General features: G+C 40.1%; 1 protein-coding gene across 1 annotated transcript in view; it reads left to right on the forward strand.

Annotated features, from left to right (window-relative positions):
- NRIP1 (nuclear receptor interacting protein 1) overlaps positions 1 to 14,383 on the forward strand; it is a 204,782-nt gene extending 190,399 nt beyond the window's left edge. Inside the window, exon 2 of the mRNA XM_069636414.1 lies at positions 10,319 to 14,383. Within this exon, the coding sequence (XP_069492515.1) occupies positions 10,630 to 14,061 (3,432 nt within the window). The 5' untranslated portion in view covers positions 10,319 to 10,629 and the 3' untranslated portion in view covers positions 14,062 to 14,383. The remainder of the gene's footprint in view (positions 1 to 10,318) is intronic.
- Positions 14,384 to 22,877: the final 8,494 nt, after the last annotated feature.

Consider the following 22,877-nt stretch of genomic DNA (forward strand, 5'->3'; position numbering starts at 1 on the left):
AGCATCTGCACTGTGAACATGACAACCTGGGTGAAATCTTGCTAGTCGAACCCTTGAGCAAGATTGCTGGCTTCAAGAACACCCAAGAGGGTTGTGTCCGACCTCTGAAAATAGTTTGTGGACACAATCCACCTATGAGTATACTCTACTTGTGCCATGAAAAGCAGCACATGGCCACAAACGGGGAAAATAACCTTCAGGATTGCAACCTTTCTTGCCACATCCTGGGCAAATAGGACTCCCTTGCCCTCTCATCATTTCACCTCCTCACCCCCTTGTTTGCCTTTCAACAATACTGTTTTATAAAGATAATACACAAACCATAGTAAGGTACTCGCACAAATATATATATCCTTCTAGGAATATATGTTTGGCAAACGGTGCACAGTTGTGGCATTCACCACCCGACCCCCCCCCCCCCCAACCCCAGATTTTGTACGGGAGACTATAAATCCCAGAATACAATTCCACAGAAGGCAAAACATGGCCTTTGAGTTTTGAAAATGTACTTCATAACAAAATGCAATGTGTGTGAAGGTTTCCTGTTAGTGTTTCAATGTTTGACAAATGCAGTTTTCATATGTGATGTGATGAAAATATTACATTCTATAAAAAATATGCTTTTTGGTGTGTTTAAATATGAACATCTGAAAATAATGTAGTGTTTTGTGTGGTGTATTGTAGTTGTCTTGTCCAAAACAATGATAACTTAAATGAGCCACCACTTGTAAATCACTGGCACTTTAATGAAACAAAAAAGAAAGTGCTTATTGCTAATCTGTAAATATGGGGCTCTCAGCACCTCATGGGTGCTGGTAGGGGGTGATTTGTCCGACGCTGTCAACATGGCCTCACTCGGACACCCGAAGAGCGAACCACGTACGTGGAAGCAGCACAGCCCCTCTTTGAAACGAGATTAGTCGAGGCAAGCCATGGTGCCTGCGTCGCCCCCTGGACAGTGGGACCCCAGGCGACTGCCCAGGCTGTCCCTGCTTCGATTGTCCCTGAGCCCTCCTCAATCCAAACATCCAACTCTGAAGGATTAAATGTGCCCACACATGGGACGAATTTTAAATGTTCCATCCCTGTTGCCCAATTAAAGTTATCCCTAAACAACTTCCCGAATTTAGCTGTTTTAGTCATTGTGCCAAATAAAAAAAACAGTATCCTTGACGATTAGTACGAGTACTCTACGACCTTTTAATTAGTAGTTAACCTTTTTTTGTTGGCAATTATTTCCGCTGAAGACTTACGGTGTGGCTAAGTTTGTCTATATATTTCCGAGAGACCAGCACACGTATTTCCATGAATTTGGAAGGCACAAAATGTCTTAATTATGCAGACTGGATGCTGTGCCAGAATGGCATGGTTACAAACCCGCACGAGACGGCTTGTTTTTTTCTGCTCTTCTCCTTAATCAATTGCTAGTACATACTGTCCTGGAAGGCGTGGGGTGGAGCGAGGGAGGAGACCATCCAAGCAATATTGTGATTAGCAGCAATATTGCAATGTGTATATTCGCTCCTGGGGCACATTTTGGAACGAGTGGAGGGCAGGACCCCAACACACATGGCATCAGGCAGGCAGCTTTCCATGAGGAAGATTGACTTAGTAGATGTGTGCTGTTCATCGAGGCATGCAAATAAATGAGTGGGATTTGTGAGGACCCCATGCTTGGCTCCCAGGCAAAATTACTGCATTGCCTTTTGTAGGCAAGATTGAACTACCATCAATGTTGTCCCACCAATAGCACGCTCTCATTGTGCCCAATAACTTCATATCGAAAATCAGTGCATTGTGGAAAGGGAATCCTATTCCTTCATGGGGAGAAGCCGTGAGATAACGGTTCTTTTACATTATATTTTTCCAAGTTCTGCATGAAGGCCAAACTTTTAGCTTGAATCACGTGTAAACCTTTCCATGTCCAGGTCGCATGTTTACTGCATGCATGCATGTGTGTGCTTGTTGGTGAATCACACTGTGTGGTGTAACTTCTAATAATGGAGGCATCGCTTTATCCTGGCCACATGCTCCAGATCCCTTTCCACATGAACGCTACCTATTAATCCATTTATTCACAAGATTGTTAAGAGATTATGAAAATCGTGCCATTGATCACCCATCCCCAGTGATCTGATGACCGAGAGCAAACACATATCTTGGTTAAAAGGCAATCCATTTACTGCAATGCATTTCAACCCTTGTCCCCTAACCTTGATAGTTTAACATCTGTAAGTAAATGATCATCGTTCTTTTTCTGTTTTCATTGCGTATAACAGGGATCTTGTTCCAAGAGCACTGGAGCACATTGGCATCGGGCATTGGTATCTGATACAGTAGCGCAGTAGTGTTGGAGGATGGATGTGTTGAAAAAGCCGTGGAGAAGTTCTCGTCAACTGATTTCTTTGCATGTTCGCTTTGCCAAGTCGTCCAATTGCTAATCGAGAGCAATGCATGTTTGAAAAATCTATCCATTCCTGAAGTGGACCCTGAACTGTGAATGTAAAGGAAATTGCAAAAAACAGTCGATACCTTTCCCCTAGCTACAGAATTGTAGACAGCAGTCCAGTCCCGGGGATGAAATTCGTGATTTGCTTCTTCTCGGAAAATCGGATATTTATGCGAGAGATTCCAGGCTCGTGTTTGCACCTGTGGTCTCTTGCCTTACTTTTTCCATATCCTTGCAAGCAGTCCAAGAAATCTAGCATCATTCCCAACCCCCGTTATTCCACACTTGCAGACTGAGATTTAGTCCCTGCGGTTGGGTCCATGTCTGCAGAGCCCCAATTCAAAGCAAAAGCGTGAGGTGAGGGGCAAGTGGCCATGGTCACTTTCCAGCAGTGTTTGATTTGGGCAGTATGGTAGCACTACAATGCTGTCTCTTGTGAAATAGTTGTGGCGTGCGTGTCTCCATTAACTAATGCACCATCTGAGAATGCAAGTGCTTGGTGTGTAGCATCACTAATATGGGCTACAATGTTTTTCTTGTACATCTTTATGCCTACTTCACAACCTCCATCATCCATACTATGCAATATCTGGGCCGCGGGGGCTGAATCGGATCATGCTCCATGCCGGTCTTTTCAAGGCCTCCCCCATGGTCATCCCTCATTGTGTTCCTCATGTTACAGGAAAATGACTTGCCGAGCAAGATCCCTGGGAAAGGACACTTGTTAATGTCATAGGCTCACTGGAAAAAGCCTTACTTCTCATTTAGGTGGTGTTTTTACCAGCTGCTATATTGCATGTTTACCCACTGAAGAAATCCACACACTGAGGCGATAAAACATTTCATCTAATTCGGGTGAAAGCTTGGCAGCACATCCAAACAGATGGTCTCCCTTTGACTCTTTCCTACCCCTATGTTCTTGCTCTGCCATTTCTGGACTCTTATCACGCAGCTACACACTATAGTCTATACTATTCTATGTTAAACCTTGCCCACAAGTAAATTCTCACTTATACATAGACACCTTGTGTTTCTACTTAATCCCAGCAGGCTCCATGCTTATTGGATGGTCATGCACCCAAGCATTTTCAAGCATTACCCCCACTCTAATTTTGACTTGCCAACGTATGTCTTCCCCGTTTGTCCTTTGATACCTCTTCTTTTCCTCGGTCTGCCCTTCACTCATAGACTGTAGATCACTGATGGAGGCACAATACGCTGCTTTTCTGAAAAACCCAGGAGCTCAAACTGCTTGGAAGCCGTATGCAAACTTTGTAAGGTAGCATCAAATACACAGTTGCCAACATGACCCATTCCAATCTGTAGGTGCTTATCCGGTCCTGTTATGAAACACTGACTACAAGTCCCAGAATGCAAAGAAAAAAGCAGGACAGGATAAGTACCTGCAGATTGGAATGGGTCATGTTGGTTACTATGTAAAATATATTCCTTGATACTATTGTTTATTTTTTTTTTGTCCCACATTCTTACAAACTCCGTCAAGTTAGGCACATAAATAGATGAGAAAAGGCACTGCCAGAGAATGCAAAGCATTAATTGATGCATCCGATGATCGTAGTCTGTCTTAACTATTGGAGTTGGTCAAGTCTGTGAATCTGAATTGATTGTTTTTGTTATAGCAAACTGGCACCTTTTTAGTTAAAGGTTCAATGTCTTAAAAGTGAATCTATGTGCCATGCACCGTAATATTGGAATAGGTTTATTTAATACTTGATGAAATAATTTTTCTCTCCAATAAACCGTGCTGTGCACTGTGGACGTGATTGGCATGGATCAGAGCTCTGGATTATTATTTTTTTTTTCAGGAGAAAGGTTTCAGCCCAATTATCAGAGATTCATTGATGCACACATGTTGCAATACATACCATTTCCATCCGTGGCCACACACGAATTTGCAAATGGAACTTTCCCATTGGCACTAATGCAGACGCACCCGCTTAGCATATGGGAAGGGCGTTTTTGCATATAGAAAGTGTAAGGCCCAAACGTTTATTCATAATGTTGATGTGGCTACTCCATTGTGCACCCCTCAAATTTTACTGTATGTGGAGGTGATCTGTGTATTTTGGAAGTATTTGTACATGATGTAACTGTTAACAAAAGAAATTGAAATTGGGCCAATACCAAATGGTATTTTCTTTAAATAATTCGAACCTTGGCCGCTTTCCGTGTCTATAAATGTCTTAACAGCCTTCCGTTCTGCAAGCAGCTTACCATTGATATTTTCTTTTTAAATGTATAATGTGTTCACTAGTTCGAAGAACTATTTCACATTTGCAAACAAAACACATAAAATCACAATTCAGTCACTTAACCTAAAAAGACCTCAAATATGTCATTCTACCTTAAACACAAAAAAGGACAGCACCACTTTTTTTCTTAGTGTCCTTCCATTTTCCCCGACCCAACCATTCCACACCTCAAACAATGCAATCATTAAACTTCCATTACACGAATTAAGACTTCATTGCCAAAAAGAGTCTTCCTTCAAACTCAAATCTATGAATATCTATTTGAATGAGAAAGCATTTGCTAGTAACTCGCTGCTTTAATCTATGATCACGGTATGCATAATCAACAAGTGCTTCAATCACGGCAACAATGAAGTCTTGTGAGAAGTGTGCAAGAAAAGAACTTCAGAGGTTGGAGCGCAACATGTCGTTTAGAAAGCTGTGGAGAAGAGATCTGCCACGTTTTGTAGATATGGGGAAATTAACCCATTTGGCCCGACAGCATAAGCGCATTCTCCACTGATCATAAGGAGATATCAAGATCTAATGACTATTGATTTTAACACATTTCCTGTGGTGCACCAAATTGCTAAACTGGCTCTATTGCACAGCAAAAAAATGTCTTGCGCTTTGGTTCTTGGTACGTGGTCTGGTAATTTAATTTATTATTCTGCATATATTATGAGGCCCATCCCCATTATAGTAGCCAGTCCTAAACCTCGTTCGTTTTAACTAGACAATTCTCAAGTTGGCTTCAGTTGATGGCTCCTTTAAAACTGGCGTATGAAGATGAAAAGCACATTTGTTATGTTTAGAAGCAATCCTACAGCTCTATAATAGGCTATGTGTATCCTATAACCCGCAGTTCTAGACTCATCTACATGCCTCCATGGGCCAAGCCTATTAATCTGGGAAATTAAAACAAATGGTACTCTTTCAATGTGGGATATTAGCATATTACTGTGATTGAAAACTAGCCCTAAATAGGGCTTTGCTACGTAATTTAAAGTGCAGGTTTGAGAAGATCTATGGCTACTTGAGGAAAATAAGCAATGCCATTTCATCCCATCTCCATATTGGATCAGTCCATTGAAGGTGTCTCGTCCCTTTTATCGTGACTTCTATCTTTGGAATGCATTTCCTCTTCATTATACAGGGCACCATTCCTGATCTAATACTCCCCACCCCAAAATATGTGCAATGAAACAGGCTGTTTTTAATCGGACTTCTGTTTTTGTTTAAAATAATAATTAAATAAAGTACAGATGGTCTCCTAACATTCAATGATTGGTAAGTCACCCCCAATATTTCACATAAATACATTTTGTTTACAGAAAAGGGACAACGTGCCTGCTATTGTTTCGGTAATGTTTTGTTTTTACTTCACCTAAACATCCATACATATAAAAGAAATCTGAAGGACTATGCTAGGCAAAAGAGTAAGGTCCTCTTCAATACGAACATGCACAATTATATTGATTTTCTCTTTTGAATCCGACAACCTTTCTTAGAATAAAGTATTAAACAAAGCAATTCACTTCCTTTTGTCTGAAATCATCGACATGTTGGCATCAATGAAAATTGTCTCAACAATACTTAAATTCTGCGACAGATTGCCTCAAATTCTGGACACAATCGGTGGTAAACTATTGGTTTCGGGTTTGGGCATAGGTACAAGAATGTTTTGTGGGTTTGTCTCATTTTATTTTTAATTTAACATTTTCTTAACGAATGGGAGAAACCAACCTCTTTATATTCCGCATTCAGTCATTTCCTTTTATGTGAACTGGTTTTCAGAGGCCACAGTTTATCAATCCCTGCAAGTCTTTTAGAGAAGTTGTACTTCACTGTCGCAGACCCTATTTGGCTACTGTCAGAAACAAAAATACCCTGCACAATTTTACAATCTTTTAAATCTGCTTCCACGTATCTTGACTCATGAAAAGGGGTTGCCCAAAATAAGTTTAATTGCGCACCATGATTAAATTAATTCTTGGGACATTGGTTTAAATGCTCTGGGATTATTTTATGCACTTGTGGTTTGTCTTTCAAAGGCCCAAGATGGAGAATGACCTCAACCAGCTATAGGCACTCCTTCAGGCAAGCGCTTCTTCCTTTTGATCTGTCCAAAATCCCGTTCAGGTAATCTGGTTCTTTCTTAGGGAATGGTCTTGTCATTCTGAACACTTCCATCAGATTTTTCCAGTTGTTGGAACCCCAGTCCACCTTTCTCCTTTGGGCAGGCTCTCTTCATTTGCTGCATTTAAAAATAAAAAAAACCCTTACATTGTTTCATCATAATATCTCAGCAAACATCACTCATGCAGCATCATTTGATATGACAATTCTAGTTTGTACAGAGCCTCTGATAATTTCCCTTCACTTGTGCCCACTAGGATCCTACTCTGTTGCTTCAATTGCCCCACTGTATTTGAACATCTCATTTGATGTATTTGCTCTGAAAGCCCCCCCCCCCCTTTTCAGGAATTATCAAATTGGACTGAAATATGTCTTTCCTAGTTCTCTGAATGGACCTGTACCATTAATAAGAATTATCTATTCAGAATTGAAATAGCCTTTTGAATTCGGGTATCATTCGTTTTTGTGCATGCAAGCATAAGTTATGAACATATGTAAATGTACTAATAATTCAATATATCCTTTTTTACATGTATATTGTTCTCCATCTCACCTTGGCACTGTTTTCAGTTTTCAAATCAGCCAAGGGTTAAAAAATGAGAGCTATTGATGTATTTCCTTATTTCTACTTTAAAAACAAATTCCTAATTCTACAAAAAATGACCTACTTTGCCATGGTCCTGGTATCGATAGAACACATCTGCTGCCATGTGAAAAAGGCTCATTCAAGAGTCTCCATAGAGCAGATTTCCTTGCCAGGGTCAGATATGAAGCTGTTAAGTCCTCTTGTATTAAAAAAACACTTTTCTGATCCACCATTCCCTGAAAGCACTTTTCTGATCCACCATTCCCTGAACATATTGATCTTACCCTCTTAAAAAACACAAGTTCACCAAATGGAGCTGAGTTGCTATATTTTCTTGTTACTTTAGGACAATAAAATAAAGTCCTTTAATGGACAGCTGGGTCCACACAGTAATTTAGTAACCATGATGATAAGGGATCTGTTCATTCCCTTTTCATGCCTCATGAGAGCTGAACCCCTCTGATAAAAGCCTACAGCTTATCTTACCCAGAGTTCAAACTAAGTGGGCCATTTTGAGTTTATATGTAAAAGGAAAATGCTCCTTTGTGTAAGGTTGTTACCGGTAACAACAATAGTCTAGTGTAGGACTCAACAAATGTAACTCCTGTTATCAGATAGCTTTTGATCTCCATGCAGAATACTTATGAATGTGTATGTCTGCGTGTTCAGTTTTCACATGTCAGCCCACTATAATTATAGCCGCTACATTGCATTAGCTAATTTAGCTTTTCTTTAAATGTAGTTTTGTTAGGGTTAGTTTACATGAAATTCCAGTCCAAGATACAAATCCAATCTGAAGTTATTCAATGGGGATTACATTTAATTAATGTCTTACATTTATCCAGTACCTTAAACAAATTCTGTCTTTGTCAATGAGATTGGATATGTAATATATCGACTTCAAGTGATTAGATGACCATTGCATTCGAAAAAAATTATTGGGATGATAAATGTATATCTGTACCAAGTACAAGCCTTTCTTTCTTGCTGTTAATTAGAGTTGGTTTAGCCATTAGATATTGATCTCCTTATGGTTGGTGGACAAGGTGATTAAAGGGTCTCAATGAGTAGCTAGCAGTATATGGGTTTATTATTTTGCTATGCATGTGTTACTGTTTGTTGGCTTCAATGAGGGGTTGGCCAGCCATATTACAGACAGCTGAAGTCCTATGCAAACACCGTTTGAATTCATGTTAATTTTGTGAGCCACGATTTAGGGTTTCAACAGTAACCTATATCAAATGTTGGCACATTTTCAGCCTCTTAGAGTTTGACCTGGTGAGTTAATGCAACCAATTGATACCCGTTGCTGATATCGACACACACGCAATCAGTTTAAAACACATCACATTCCCTTTTTCCATGACTGCTTTCAGCAGCCAGCTCCTTCCCCTACACACCCGCCCATGCAGTACTAGAACCCCCGTAAGCAACAGGAGTTGTTACATCAGAACTGTTCATAATCGTACGTGCTTTTCAGTTATTTAGAGCTTGCATGTGGATACCTAAACATTTCTTGGCTGTTTGGGTCGTGTTTATTTTATTTGTACTTCATAACTGTCACAAAATATGCAAAATGCAGAGCAATGTAGGGTTGGAGAACTGATTTTCTGTGAGCTATTTTAACGTTCATTACTGGTGTACTTGTTTTCTGGCTTTGGGATCCATTTATAAATGAATACAATATGTTGTCTTCTAAACTCCTAATTAAAGGGTATTAAGCACTCATTTCAATATGACGGCAGACTGAAATCACCACATGGACATTTATGATGATTATTAGTTTCTGAAAAGTCGGAGAATGTTTCACTGCTCACCAGGATTTGGGGAGGGAAGCAGTAACTTTCATATTAACATTACGTTCCAGGTGATATTTTGTTAGTAGTGCAGATTTGTTATTTTCAATTCCGTTAGAAATGTTCATATTTACGTTCAAAATGGATTGGCTTGAAAGAGTTTGATAACCTTCCATAGTTCTTTTCTAGTCGTAGGTGGTGTCCGAACCGATGTTTTGCACACACAAGTTGTGTAAGCCTATTTTTTTCCAGTTGAAGATCAATCTTGTGCTTGGCTTACCTATAGAATGTGAAATGGGTCGAGAGGAACTGATAATCGAGAGGTCATGAACGTGGGCCCAATCCACCAAAAATATCTAGAGTACTCTTCCCACCCTCCGCGCAGGTCCACCTTGTTTTTTCTCATCCAGTGCCCAGACCTGCTTCCTCTCCCACCTACTCTCCCAAAAACCTGCACTTGCGGCCCCCTCTTCTATACCCTGATTTTACCTTTGCCAGCAGCTGCTCCAACCGACATCACATCTTGACAGCTCATATATCTCTATTAGAAATGGAAAAAAGGGTGGCACCCTTTACTATTTCCATTGCTTTCATCTTGATTAATGGTCTTATTTTAAAGCCATTTGGGCTTCTGTTGTGTGACCGAATGTCCTTTTTAAAAGAACGGTTCGCACCCCTAAAGCAAGCTATTTGGACAGACCCCGAGTACTCGAAGTGCTGTGCAAACCTTGGGCTTTAGAAAGCTGGCAGGCCATTGCCAGCCTCAAGTATTGACCACTATAAAGTCTGCGTTGTTATGATACAAATCTAGGGGAGACAGAATTGTCTTGAGAGCTTGTTGTTGGTATTGGCATTCTTTTAGTGTGTTTTTTGATTGGAGAAATGAACGCGGCTGCAGGTTTTATCATATGAAAACAGTCAGTCTTTCTATTCTGCCCATTTTTCATTCTTTGATTTTCCTTACCTTCTAATTCCCCGCTGCTGAGACATAAAACTATATTTGTTGTTCCTAAAAGCTATGGCAATAGAGTAATTGTTTGATTTGCAATCTGCTTTCTTTTCATACTTTTTCTAATTGTGTTCTTTTTGTTTCTAGATGCCCTGTGAGAAAGCGAATGAATGGGTTCTCCGAATTGCTGGAAAAAGACAATCACTTGCTTGAGATGCACTACCTTTGGAAAAGAATTGACGGTGGTACACACAATACGTGGATGCAAATGACATTTCGACATTTTTTTATTTCAACATTCATACATGGTCATTAGAAGATCTGTTCATGATTTAATATTTTGCACTTCCATGCATAAGCGAGCATACCTTTTTTAAATACCCATCTTTTTGCACCACCCCTCGGAAGATTTAAAAGGAAGTACAGAAACAACCTTTTGAGGAGATTTCCGGTTGAACATGACTCATGGAGAAGAGCTTGGCTCTGAGTTGCAAGAGGATTCTGTTGTTCTAACCTATCTAGAAGGATTACTAATGCATCAAGCAGCATCAGGCTCAGGTACTGCAGTTGACGATGGATCTTCTGAGCGCCCCACAGAGGATCAGAAGTCTATACTGTCTGGAAATATGTTGTCCAGTTGCCACGGAAATGGATCCGTTCTCAACAGCACTGTCTATCAAGGATCCGGACTGCTGCATCTCAAAAAAGCACGACTGCTGCAGTCTTCGGACGATTGGCATGCAGCAAAAAGAAGGCGTCTCTCCGATCCTGCGGTGCAATTAAATGGGAAAAATGAAGCTTTGTTAACTGGAATGGTTGAGAATGTGCCGAAAGCCAAACAGGATAGCACCTTGCTTGCTTCTTTGCTCCAGTCTTTTAGCTCACGACTGCAAACGGTTGCTCTGTCACAGCAGATACGGCAGAGCATCAGTGACCAGAGTTTTTCTCATCATCCAGAGACTTTACAGAAGGAAAAGGACACCAGGTGCTATGGTGTTGCATCAAGTCATTTGAAGACTCTGTTGAAGAAAAACAAAGCAAAAGATGCAAAGGCAGAGCATCTTCCTGATTTGTCACAAAATCACAATGGTGGGTTTATTGACTCTCCCAAAACAGGACAGAGCACCACCAAAGGAGGAGTTGCAGAACCACTGTCCTGTGCAGCTAGACTACAGGCCGTCGCAAGCATGGTGGAAAAAAGATCTAGTCCTGCTACTTCACCAAAACCAAGTGTGGCCTGTAGCCAGCTTGCATTACTACTTTCGAGTGAAGCTCATCTGCAGCAGTACTCTCAAGAACATGCCATGAAAGCGCAGACTGCAAGTCAGCTAGCAAGTGAAAGACTTGCCGCAATGGCCAGACTACAAGAAAGTGCCCAGCAAGATCTTGGTCATTTCCAGTTGTCAAGTAGAATGTCGAACATCAATGGTCAATCAAGAACCCCACCCAATGCCATACCTAGTGCAAGCAATATCCCTCCTTTTCCGAGCCCTACTAGCATCCTAGGTTCACCCCCTAAAACAAATTACAAGCACCCATCTGAAAGAAATCATTCAAAACCTTCCCTCAACAATAGTTTGCTTTTACATCTTCTAAAAAGTCAAAATGTTATACAGAAAAACAAAATTCACCCACCAAACGAGATGTGCACAATGCGTGAAACCAGTAGAACACCAACTACTATAGATGAATTTTCAGACAATAATCCGAGTTTTACGGAAGATGACAGTAGTGACGATGAGAGTTCCCATTCAAATTGTGTCCCAATAGATTTATCTTTTAAACAGCGGCAAGACAATACGGAATTGGCACGGTGTCCCTCATTTGATAATCTCACTCAGTCGTTACTTCAAAATTGGGATCCAAAGGTTCAAGGATTTGAACACACCAAGGAAACTGAAAGTTTGTCAGACAGTAGTCCATTCAAACCACTTCAAAAAGTTACCTTGCTTCAGTTACTTCTCGGGCACAAGAGTGATGAACATATGGATACAAGTCCTGAAATTCACAGATCACAAAAGGCTGTTAATCTGGCAAAAATAAATGTACAAGCTGGTATTCCCAGTGCTGACAACATCCACATACATCGAGCAACTCCATTAAACACTCCACCTTTATTTAATTGTACGAAAGCAGATTCACCAATCAATCTTTCTCACCAGTCCCTGACCACAAAAGCAGATTCTCCGCCTTCTTCTATATGTAATAGTCAACTGGAAAGAATAAACAATCCAGCATCAAAGCACCTGATGGATCTCAGTAAAAGCAAAGAACCACAGACCCCAAAACCGCTTACAAGTGAACCTGCAAAAAATAGTGCCAGTTTTAGTGCAAGCAAGCTTTTGCAGAATTTAGCTCAGTGTGGCATACAAACATCTTCTAGTGTGGAAGAACCGAAAATGGGCAAAAAGCAGATGAATGGTAGTGCAGAAAAAACTGTGGGTTTAATTAATCGAAGAAGCAGTCCTCTTCTCCAAAACAGAGCAACTGTTCTTGAGGAAAACAAGATGTTCAGTAATCCATCCACGCTTGCTGACCCTAGATTTTCGGGTTCAGAAATTGAGAACTTGCTTGAAAGGCGCACTGTGCTTCAACTTCTACTTGGTACTCCAAGCAAGAGTGAGAAAAAGACTAAGAAACGATTAAACCAAGATGATCTACAAAGCCCATCTGAAAAGTGTGTAAATGGGCAAATACTTGCAGTACAAGTAAAAACTGAGCCATCCGAGGAAGTTCCAACTGCAGGCTGTAACCCCCACACACAGCAAGTAAACACAAAAAATAACAACGTTGTAGGAGTATTTCGATCGCCAAATCCCTCACCATCTCTAGATACCTGTAAGCGTGAGCCTCATTCTCCTCAGGATTTTTCTTTTTCAAGAAATGGCCTATTGAGCCGTTTGTTGAGACAGAACCACGATGACTATCCCACTGATGCTATGGATACCCATCCAAAAATGTGTGATTTTACGTTCATGGAGACCAAAAATCACTGTACAATTCCGAAGAAGCGGAAAGTTCCATGCATAGAGCCTTCAGAATGTCAGACCAAACGGATGAAGGGCAATGTGTCCGAAGGTCAAAGTAGGCATGCTTCCCCAAGTGATGCCTCATACAGGCCTTTACCACACCAGCAAGAGGTGAACTGTGATAGACTTGATTCTGATTTGAAATACAATGCAGTTCACAGCTCGCATAATGAAACTGGAAAGCAAAGTTTAGCCAGAGAAAGCAAGGGATTTAACGTGTTGAAGCAATTACTTCTTTCTGAGAACTGCATTAGAGATATGACGCAGCATAGGATCACAACTGAAGGCTGGATGAACGGAGGCCAAACCAGCATGGCACACAAGCCAGATTATAGCACTTCCTCATTAAATGCACTAATGGGTAACCATGTCTCTCAGACTAATTGTATAGATCAAAGGACACCTCCCTATACATCTGTTGCGAGCAGCCCTGCTCATCCCCTTCCTGAACATTTTAGCAATCTGGGTCCTAGACCTGAGGTAGGTCAGTTCAGTACCACTACAGCTGACAAAGGCCCAATCAGGTGGGTAATCACGGGTATGGAAAAGAGGGAATTTGGAAGAGACTCTCCTAGGCTTACCAAAACGAACCCAATATTATATTACATGTTACAGAAAGGGGGTCATGCTGTTGGCAATCCAGAAGCATGGGGCAGGAACGGCTGGGGTGAATCTCAGTTAATGGACAATGCAACACACATGTCTTTCAAGGGAGATGCCGATAGAGAAGCAAATATCAATTTTGTAAACTTACAGAACAGTTACAACCACTTGAAAAATACAACCTTGCATCACAATGGTAGTGGTGATATTTTTGGACTATCTGAAAAGGTTCAGAGGATCAAGAAAGAGCCAGAGTAATCTATATATAGGCTGCCATCTATTTTGCAGATTTTGTTAAAGTCCCTCCCGACTTCAATGCAATATACACTGTCTAGCATGCTTTCGGATATGCATGGTCTAATTGTAAGATGGTTTGATTTCGTACGTTTGCTTTTGGTGGATGTGTTTATAAGGAAACATCGAACATTACATCAAATACGTTATGCTGTCAGTTGTTCTTTCAAAGTGTAAACAAGGGCTGTTTATTTGATTCTCTACCTTTTTGATTCATTATTTCACACAGGCCACTACTTGTTTATTTTGTTCATTTTTAATAAAAGACCAGTTATTTTTGCTTGAATGAGATGACACATTTCTAAAAGAAACCATGCCTCCAATTTTGCTACAGTGGTGAGTGATGTTTTTTTAATGCAATCGTTTTCTTTTCTCTGTTGCGAGATCCAGTACACAATTACCTTGACCACAAGTTGCTGATGGGGGTCAACTTCCTGTTAGTCAATAAAGTTCTTTCAGACGTTTACCCTTTTCTACCGCCATTGGTGAGTGAGTTGGGTGGTCTTGTATAATGATCAGGGTGAACAGATTGGAAGGGTTGATGTGGTTATTTGAATGAGTATTTTTTATTTTGGTCCAAGTGTTTTTTTTTTTATTTTTGATTGCTGTATGTGTTTCACTCCACACACATTGGGGGAGATTTCATTCCACTGGGTTTTCTAATCTCCGAGGTATTCCATAATTTACCAGAGGCTACATTGGTTTTGATCAATATTTTGGGGTTTCCTGTTTTGGTGGGCATGACTGCTCAGGTAAGGTTTACGTAAACTGGTGCATTAACAAAATTGGAGAAGTAACGCAAACCGTAAATCATCTTGCATTTCTCACTTCACTGTTGAAGAGCACATTTTGCGTCAATGACATGTTCCTAATGTACACGCTAAACAGAATCGTGCCAGCTCGTCATTGGGTTTTGTATTTGCATCTGCATCTTATCACCTAATAGGAATTCTCAGCATCGACAATGAGAATGTGCAAATGACTCCCTGTTGACTTAAGAGCCCTATGCCAAACACACAGACACCATTTTCGGATTAATTTTCACCAACATCTGTTCACAAAGCAATGGAGAGTACACATTCAAAAGATGTTCTCAATGAGGAACTGCAGCAAGCATCATGGGGACCCAATAAACCTGGTCATACGACAGTATCCATAAGAACACATTAATCTGGATGCCTTTCTTTCTAAATTTCAGAATCTTAAACATGATATTTATATACACCCAAAAGTGCAGGGGAAGTTCCCCTGCTATTGGCAAGTGGCTAGTGCTGTGTGCCTATGGTGAACTGGCAAGTGGCTTTTATGCCCTTCTAGTAGCTTGCAGCGTCTCTTGAGCATTTGTTTAGTGCATGGCTTTTTTTTCGCATTGGGGACAGTGTTAAAGCCAAAAATGTAATTGTTTCAAAACAAAGGGTTGTGCTGTATTAGCAATGGTGTTAGTGCATGAGTCAACAAATGCGTTGATGGAGGAGGTCCAGCCTAACTACCCATCCTATATTGATGCAGAGTACTCTGACCCCTCAAAAACTAAGCCTCTTCAGGCTCCAAAAATATATATCAACAGCCACATCTTGAAGAAACACTTTATCCACCATTGCTTTCTCATTTAAGTACCATCTGACTGACAGCATTCGCACAGAAATTGACAAAATGGGTACCTTGACCCACTAATGAGAAGTGCTCAGTTTGAGGGACTGCAGATCCAAAGGATTGAATTTATTCCACAGGAATTAAGGCAGCTCGGTATCTTTCAAGTGTAGGCCTTATTATTTAGAAATTGCCTCAAGCCCTTGCTTTTGTCAAACTAGCAAACTAGTAAACCGATTTCAGGCTTTTTACGATGGGTTTGTAAAGGACAATTAAATGTAAATGATTTAAGATTTGTTTTGCCGTTGTAAAAACCTGAGTGTATGTCAGAGGTTAAGTGGAACGTCCAGAGCACCAAGTAAGATTTTAAAGTGGGATCATTGTATTACCATGTTTGAAGCTGGAGCAAAAACAGCTTTTAGGTAGTCAAATGAATTCCTATTGAAACATTTTTTGAAGCAACTTGAAGTGCACAGAAAGAGATTATTTTGTAATTTTTTTTCTTTTTTTTAAAATTTTTTTATTCATGCAGATTAACAGTTGCATGTTTACCTTAAGGTTCCTCTTGCAGCAATGGGTTACTTCCCGTGGCACTGCTATGCTGGTACCACTGTTCTGAACATTGTGTAGCATCATGGGTAGTAGTGGGGGAGATTTCTTGTTTGAGGGTGGGGGGTCAGTTGTACTTCTTTTGGAAGCATTTGTCATTTTTAAGAGCCTGGAAGATTCCTTTGAGTTTAGGTTTCTCTACAGGTTCACATATCAGTAAGAAGAGCACACAACCCGACTCCATTGGTCGAAGGGGATCGCTTAAGACACTTCAAAGAAGTCAATTCCACCGCACCTCTCACCCTGTATGTTAGACCTTCATTACAGGTGTCAGGGAGTCGGGGGGACGGGACAGCCCCTATATCTTCCTTAGGAACACGAAATTCAAGGTGAAGCCATTGATCAAGAGAAGGGAATTGATCTCCTACCCTTACATCATAATTATTTTCGTTAAAAGTACACTGATTTGGAGGATGAATGCAGGACGAAATGGTAAACGTGCCATTTGATGGAAAATCTGTTTGATGGACAGCAGCAGCCTTGGAAAGAAAACTGCTTCATCAGTAGGCTCTCCCAGAATGGCCCCCCTTTTAAAGAGACACCATTTCTATTAAGTCTACACAACCCAGGAGAGCATTAATCCAGATATCTAGTAAAATGTTTCATTCAAAGTCCTACAGATAATCCTGGTTAAGTGAAGCATCTATTAGAGGTTGCTGAGGTGTCGCTAGGAAAATAGGCATGTCTATCTTCACGAGAACCTCTTGCAAAGCTTCTCAAAATTAATTGACTCATGCTGCATACCGCTTAACATCAATGCAGCAGTCGGGGGTCTGGTCCAGGGGAAGCAGGAACATAACACATTACTCCGAACACTGGGCCAAGATTGGCTCCATCAATTAAGCACAACAGTATTGCTCATGTCATTGTACATGCTTCCAAAATGGGTTAAAAGTTTGCTTATCCAAGCAGTGGCCCCCTGAGCGAGGACCATCCACCTTTTTTTTTTCTTCAATACAGGAGGTCAACCCTATGTGAAAGAAGGGCATTGAAATGAAATCTCCATAGAAAGGGGAGAAAGTGTATAGGTTTCAATATTCTGAGACAATATGTAGCTTTGTCCCATTGTGGCCCTCCACACACTCAGAAGGAATGTATAGAATAAAGCTCTGAGAAAGACAGTGTTGCAATACATAGCCACTGTTAAAAAACGCGGTGGTTTATGGTAAGTGGTCAGATTTTTTTAATTCAAAATGTGTCTTTTTTCCGAATGTACTCTGTACCTCAAGTGGTCATGTTCATACCGATAGTCTACATTGGTCCTGCCTTAAAAAGATAAGTAGCCGATGAACGTACATATAATTCCTTTTACTATAACTTCCGAGCTCTGATGGCGTAGACCATTTCATTGTTGGGGATGATGGTATTGTGCATTCAGTTAGTCACAATGCCAGTTCACCCTGGACCATTTCTGGGTGTAGCTGGACAGTTGGGTGTGGGGTCTCTTGCTAGGAGAGATTGGGGGAATTGGGACTGCAAAGGAAACGACATTGCAATGGTCTAATTTGCCTAATTAACAAGTATGAACAGTTTGGTTTCCTTAAATCGTTATGACTAAAAATGCACCCATGATTCAATTGGGGCCAGCAGGGAGAGCATAGAAAGCCTAGATCTAGCAAGGTGCAAAATTAGTGAAACTAGACAGACCACATAAGACGGAAAACATTGGTTAGCCAGATCATATTTTTTATCGCTAGATTCAGAACCAGGATAAACTACATTCTACATCAACCAACACACTTGGCTCATAGAAGAAAATGCATTAAGGACCAATAACCCCACATGCGTGCTCAGTCACAAAGAACATCACAAGTCACAGGTGCAAAATTAGATTGAGGGTCTTAGAAAATTGCTCCGGTGTGTGTAAACTGATCCATTTTGTTTAGCTCAAGATAACAACATACGTTTATTTCATATCCAAGCTGTAGGTACAGTGCTTTGTTGTAGATTTACTGAGCACATGTCCTTCTATTTTTCACCTGTACTACTGAAACCACAGGTGGTTACTGTAGGTAGAATAAGCAATACGCATTGTTGACATTGATAATAGTGAAACCTATGTGATGTGAGACAAGAATTGTCTGATGGAGCAGACAGTGATGCATTGCAAGAAAATGCAACCAGATCTACTTGTAAAATAGTAGGGGCAACGTTGTGGCATATGTCTGCTCTTACCAGTGTACCTCGTTAGGTCTTCGACGTTAGATACCTCAATTTACCCCTGAAACTCCGAAAATCTTAAGGATAGCTAAAAAGCCAGTCATGCAAAATGTTCTGCTAAATGGAGTGTGCGTGTGGCCTTGTTTTTGAAGAGCAACACTTTGCCTTTATTAGGGTAATGGGAAAGCTATATGTTTAAATACAGGTAAACTTCCTATCAAATGATTGTTTAATCTTCCGGTTATGTGATCTGCCCTGAAGGTTCTGAAGATGACTAATCAGTCAGCCAGGTTCCAAATTGGGCTCTTAAGATTTATTTCCAGAATTATATACAACCCACAGTTTGTGGTTGTGCACTGATCCCCAATCGGGCAAAATAAGTTTCCTTCCTTGTGATTTTATCGTTATGTGAGGTAGAACGGTTATCCCTTGAACAACAGCTCATACAAATACATTGGCACATTTCTCCTAAAAACATATGCTACATGTTTTGGCAAACCATTGTGGCAATGCACAGCAAGTAATCTGTAATGGGTATCTGTGTGGGGGCATTATAGGCTTTAGATACGGTGTCTGCAAACTTTGGCTCTCCAAATGTTGTGGACTGAAAATCCCAGGAGCCCCCTCGTTAGCATGATCAGTGGTGATGAATTATGGGAGTTGTAGTCTGAAACATTGGAGAGCCCCAGGTTGCCGAACCCCTGCTTTAGATTAATGTCATTGGGATTTCTTGAAGAAAAAAACGGTCCGCGGGGGTGGGGGCGCTATTTTAACTGTGAAAAACGCGGTGCAGTTTGCAAACCCAATCACTGAGCTATGACGCTTATGGTATGTTGCAGATAATTTTCTTCCTTTTTAATTACATTTTTGGTTAGCAAAAGTTTGGCACTTGCCTGATCTACCCACAAGCCTATTCTGCTATTAATGTAATTGCAAGACACATCATAGTTTAGCTTTATTGATGCACTCTGTCTTACCTGCAATTTGAGCAACAGTGAATACAGGCATTGTGTTAGTGATTTTGTTTTTCTCATTATTTCCATGGTTACCCATCTTTCAGAATTAATCAAATGTAGACATTGCATTTACATGCTACTATGACACAGAGAAAGGGAGCACATTTCATCATTTGGTTAGAGTTTAGGGTCCACGAAAATCACCCTGGTTACTCTTGCTTTCCTTTTTTTTTTTTTGTGACGTGCGTTTAAAAAGAAAATATATTTGATCTGATGGCATTCTGGTTAACACATACTTTATTTTGAGTAAATAATGCTTTAGGATTGCTATTATCACCGATGTCTAGCTATCTGTCATGTTATCCAGGAACATTGAAGCAAAGCAGTGATTTTTGATTTGAGCAATACGATTCAAACGGATCCCTGAGGTAACATTAAAATGCAAAGGTGTTTTGCTGTAGGCTGTTCCTGCCCACCTGTTGCCAAGGTCTGACTTCCACAAGTACAGACAGCAATAGTGACATGATTTCAATTTTCAGATAACTTCCTTTTTTCTTTTTCAATTTCTTTCAACAATTCCATTGCAGGCAATTCATTATTTCGATTATTGAAATATTAGGCTTTTTAGTGGGATGATAACCAATCTCATTAGATTGGAAATGTGTTAATCATTGAACGCTTCAATAGATTAACTATTTCAGGCAAATATACTGGACAATACAGAAATGTATGGTTAATGTCCTGTTAATGACCCTTGTGCAAAGGCCACATTTTGTAGTTGTGTTTTACTCCTGTTTTGACAGACTCCGTTCCTTATGTCTTCTCTTCATATAAATAAAATAAAGATCTAGTTCTAAAATGCATAATATAAGAAATGGGGGTAACCATTATAGTTAGTGTTGTTAATGATGGGGATGCAAATTGTTGTGATGTCTGTGCTCTATTCAGATGTGTCTTTGCATTCCAAAATCATTGCCTCTAGTGATTGTGATGTTAGTGGGCTTATTGACTTTAAATCACAACATATTTAACTTCAGCTGTGAGTGAATGTCAGGGGGACAGATAATATTTAATTTATATTCACTATTGTACAATCAAAAGTACTTGATTGCACAGACACTGACTGAATATGTTCTCTATATCCTCTCTGCTCACCCTACCACACCCAGCTTGTAGTTTTATTTTTTTTGTTTATTTCTTGCATAAAGTTTTCTCCTTTGCACTTGTTAATAAAGAGTCTTGCTTTTAAGTTGACTAATTCTGGGCAATTGTAGTAGGAAAACCCATGTGTAATCCTTAATTTGGCATGCCCACTGTCTGTCAAAAACACCAGACTTTCCTATTGAGTGGCCATACAATCTATTGGGACTAGAATGATGGGCTGGTTAAAAAGAGTAGTGGCAATACTTGTTTCCCTTTTAGTATCTGTGCCAACTAGCATTGTAGGAGGCCACTCTTTAGGTGTGTTGGCCACAAATATAAAACATTTCAAAACCAACACGGCACAATGTGTATGGTGTTCTTATTGCATTGAAAAGAAAAAACACTTAGTGGGCAGGGCTCATTAAGCCGCTGGATAGTCAAATCCAGTTAAGTTATAAAACTGTTCACAATAAATATGTTTGATAATAATAGGCATGCAACAATGTCTTAGTAAAAAGATAGTGTGTCAGGAACGCCCCTGCCCACACCCTGTGAGTAAACAACCTGTAATACTCTGGACCAACCAACCACTCAATGGCAGACCATGCCAAGCACGAGATTTGGAACTGATACAAGCTACAAAGACTATTCCTGGTTATGTAGTATATGTCAAAATATATTGCTTATTTGGAAAACGCAACTTGATTTTATGGCTGTGGATCAACATGCAAATCCCTAGTTTTCTGCTATGCAAAGATAGTCTTACACACTTGTCACTACCTTGCACATTGAAAGCAAATACGTTTTACATGGTGGTTACTAATTTGATTTTCATGTAGTCTGGGGTTGAACAATCAGAATCTTCCACTTCCTGCCGCCATGAAAACCAGCAAACGGTCCAGACAGCAAAGAGTCCCTAAACCTTGCTCTTTTTTTCCAATATCCAGTCCATCTGGAGTCTTGGATATCCTGCTTCCAAACTTTATCTAACATTTCAGCAACCAGAGTAGAACTAATATCAGCAATACTGATGCTGATTGTCTTAGTGGGTTCCAGATAGCAGAGCTTGCACTGTATATGATTGAGGGATGCAACCATTATCTAATACATTGCACTAATATGCTGCATTTCTGACCAGCCTCAACACAATAAGACCACCGTGGTGGTGACTGGCATGGTATAAAAGCATATTAATAAAAATTGTCTGAGTTGCTGAATAAAGTAATTTGTTTCACCAAATGGCTGGTTCAAATTTCACTTAAATCTGTGTGCTAAACCTTCCCCCTATTGTTAATAATCTGGCTAGGATTTGGATTATTTAGCAGTTTGCCAACACTACCACCAGTTGTCCCCTACTTCTGAGCACTTGATTTCACTGTAAACCTGCTATTCACACTGCAAAATTTGAAACATGTGTGCACTTACCTGAATGTTGGTGTCGTCTGTAAATTACTGCTACAGAATCTATGACCATAAAATGTATAATGCACAGATTACATTCAAGGCATGTTGAGTTCATTTAGTTACATCAGTTGAAAACGTGTTGGTGTGAAATTCATGAACCACAATTTCAAACAAATCTGGTCCTAATACATAGCCCTGGGCTACTTGGCACAGTAACAAATGAAGAGGTTTTCTCGGTTATTTTTTCTTTGTTTGTGTGTTGCTCATACAGTTATTTTCGACACAAGGATGAAAGTGGTAATAACATGTGAATTGCTTGCATCTTCCTTATAGCACACAATCTTGTTTTATCTCCGAGAGCACAAATGATTGACATTTGCTGTGCAATTGGTCTGAAATGATTGCATGACAACAGGGGAACTTTATCTGAAAGGAGTGCCTTCATCCACGCTATAAGGATTGATTTTGTAAAATGCCTCCATTAAGTGAAGCCCCAAAATTATTTATTGTAAACATTTTTTAAAAGTGTTCAATGGAAACAACAGCATTCGTGGTTGAACATTTCCCTTCCTTGCACCTGTACGATATTGGGCAAATATTGTTTTGCCCAGTCAACTGTTTATTCATTATTTTGTTTGTTCACTTCTTTCCAATATTGTTATTGTCAAGTTTGTAATGTGAGACTCCTTATACCTTTATGTTAATAGTTAATCATGTTTGATACTAAGACTTGAGGTATTAGCGCTGCTGGTACTGCTTAACAGAATTAGATTCAGAATTAGTGGCAACGGGTGAGTCCCTACCTGGTTATAGTATTTTTTTAACCTCCCATTTGGAAGTCCCATTAAGGTTTCACTGGCGAATGGAGGTATAACGCCAGATGTAATCTCATTTATTTTGGCTTTACCTTCATGCATA

This window comes from Ambystoma mexicanum, chromosome 7p (genome assembly GCF_040938575.1).
Source record: "Ambystoma mexicanum isolate Mex_15411 chromosome 7p, UKY_AmexF1_1, whole genome shotgun sequence".
In the NCBI taxonomy this organism is placed as follows: Eukaryota; Metazoa; Chordata; class Amphibia; order Caudata; family Ambystomatidae; genus Ambystoma; species Ambystoma mexicanum.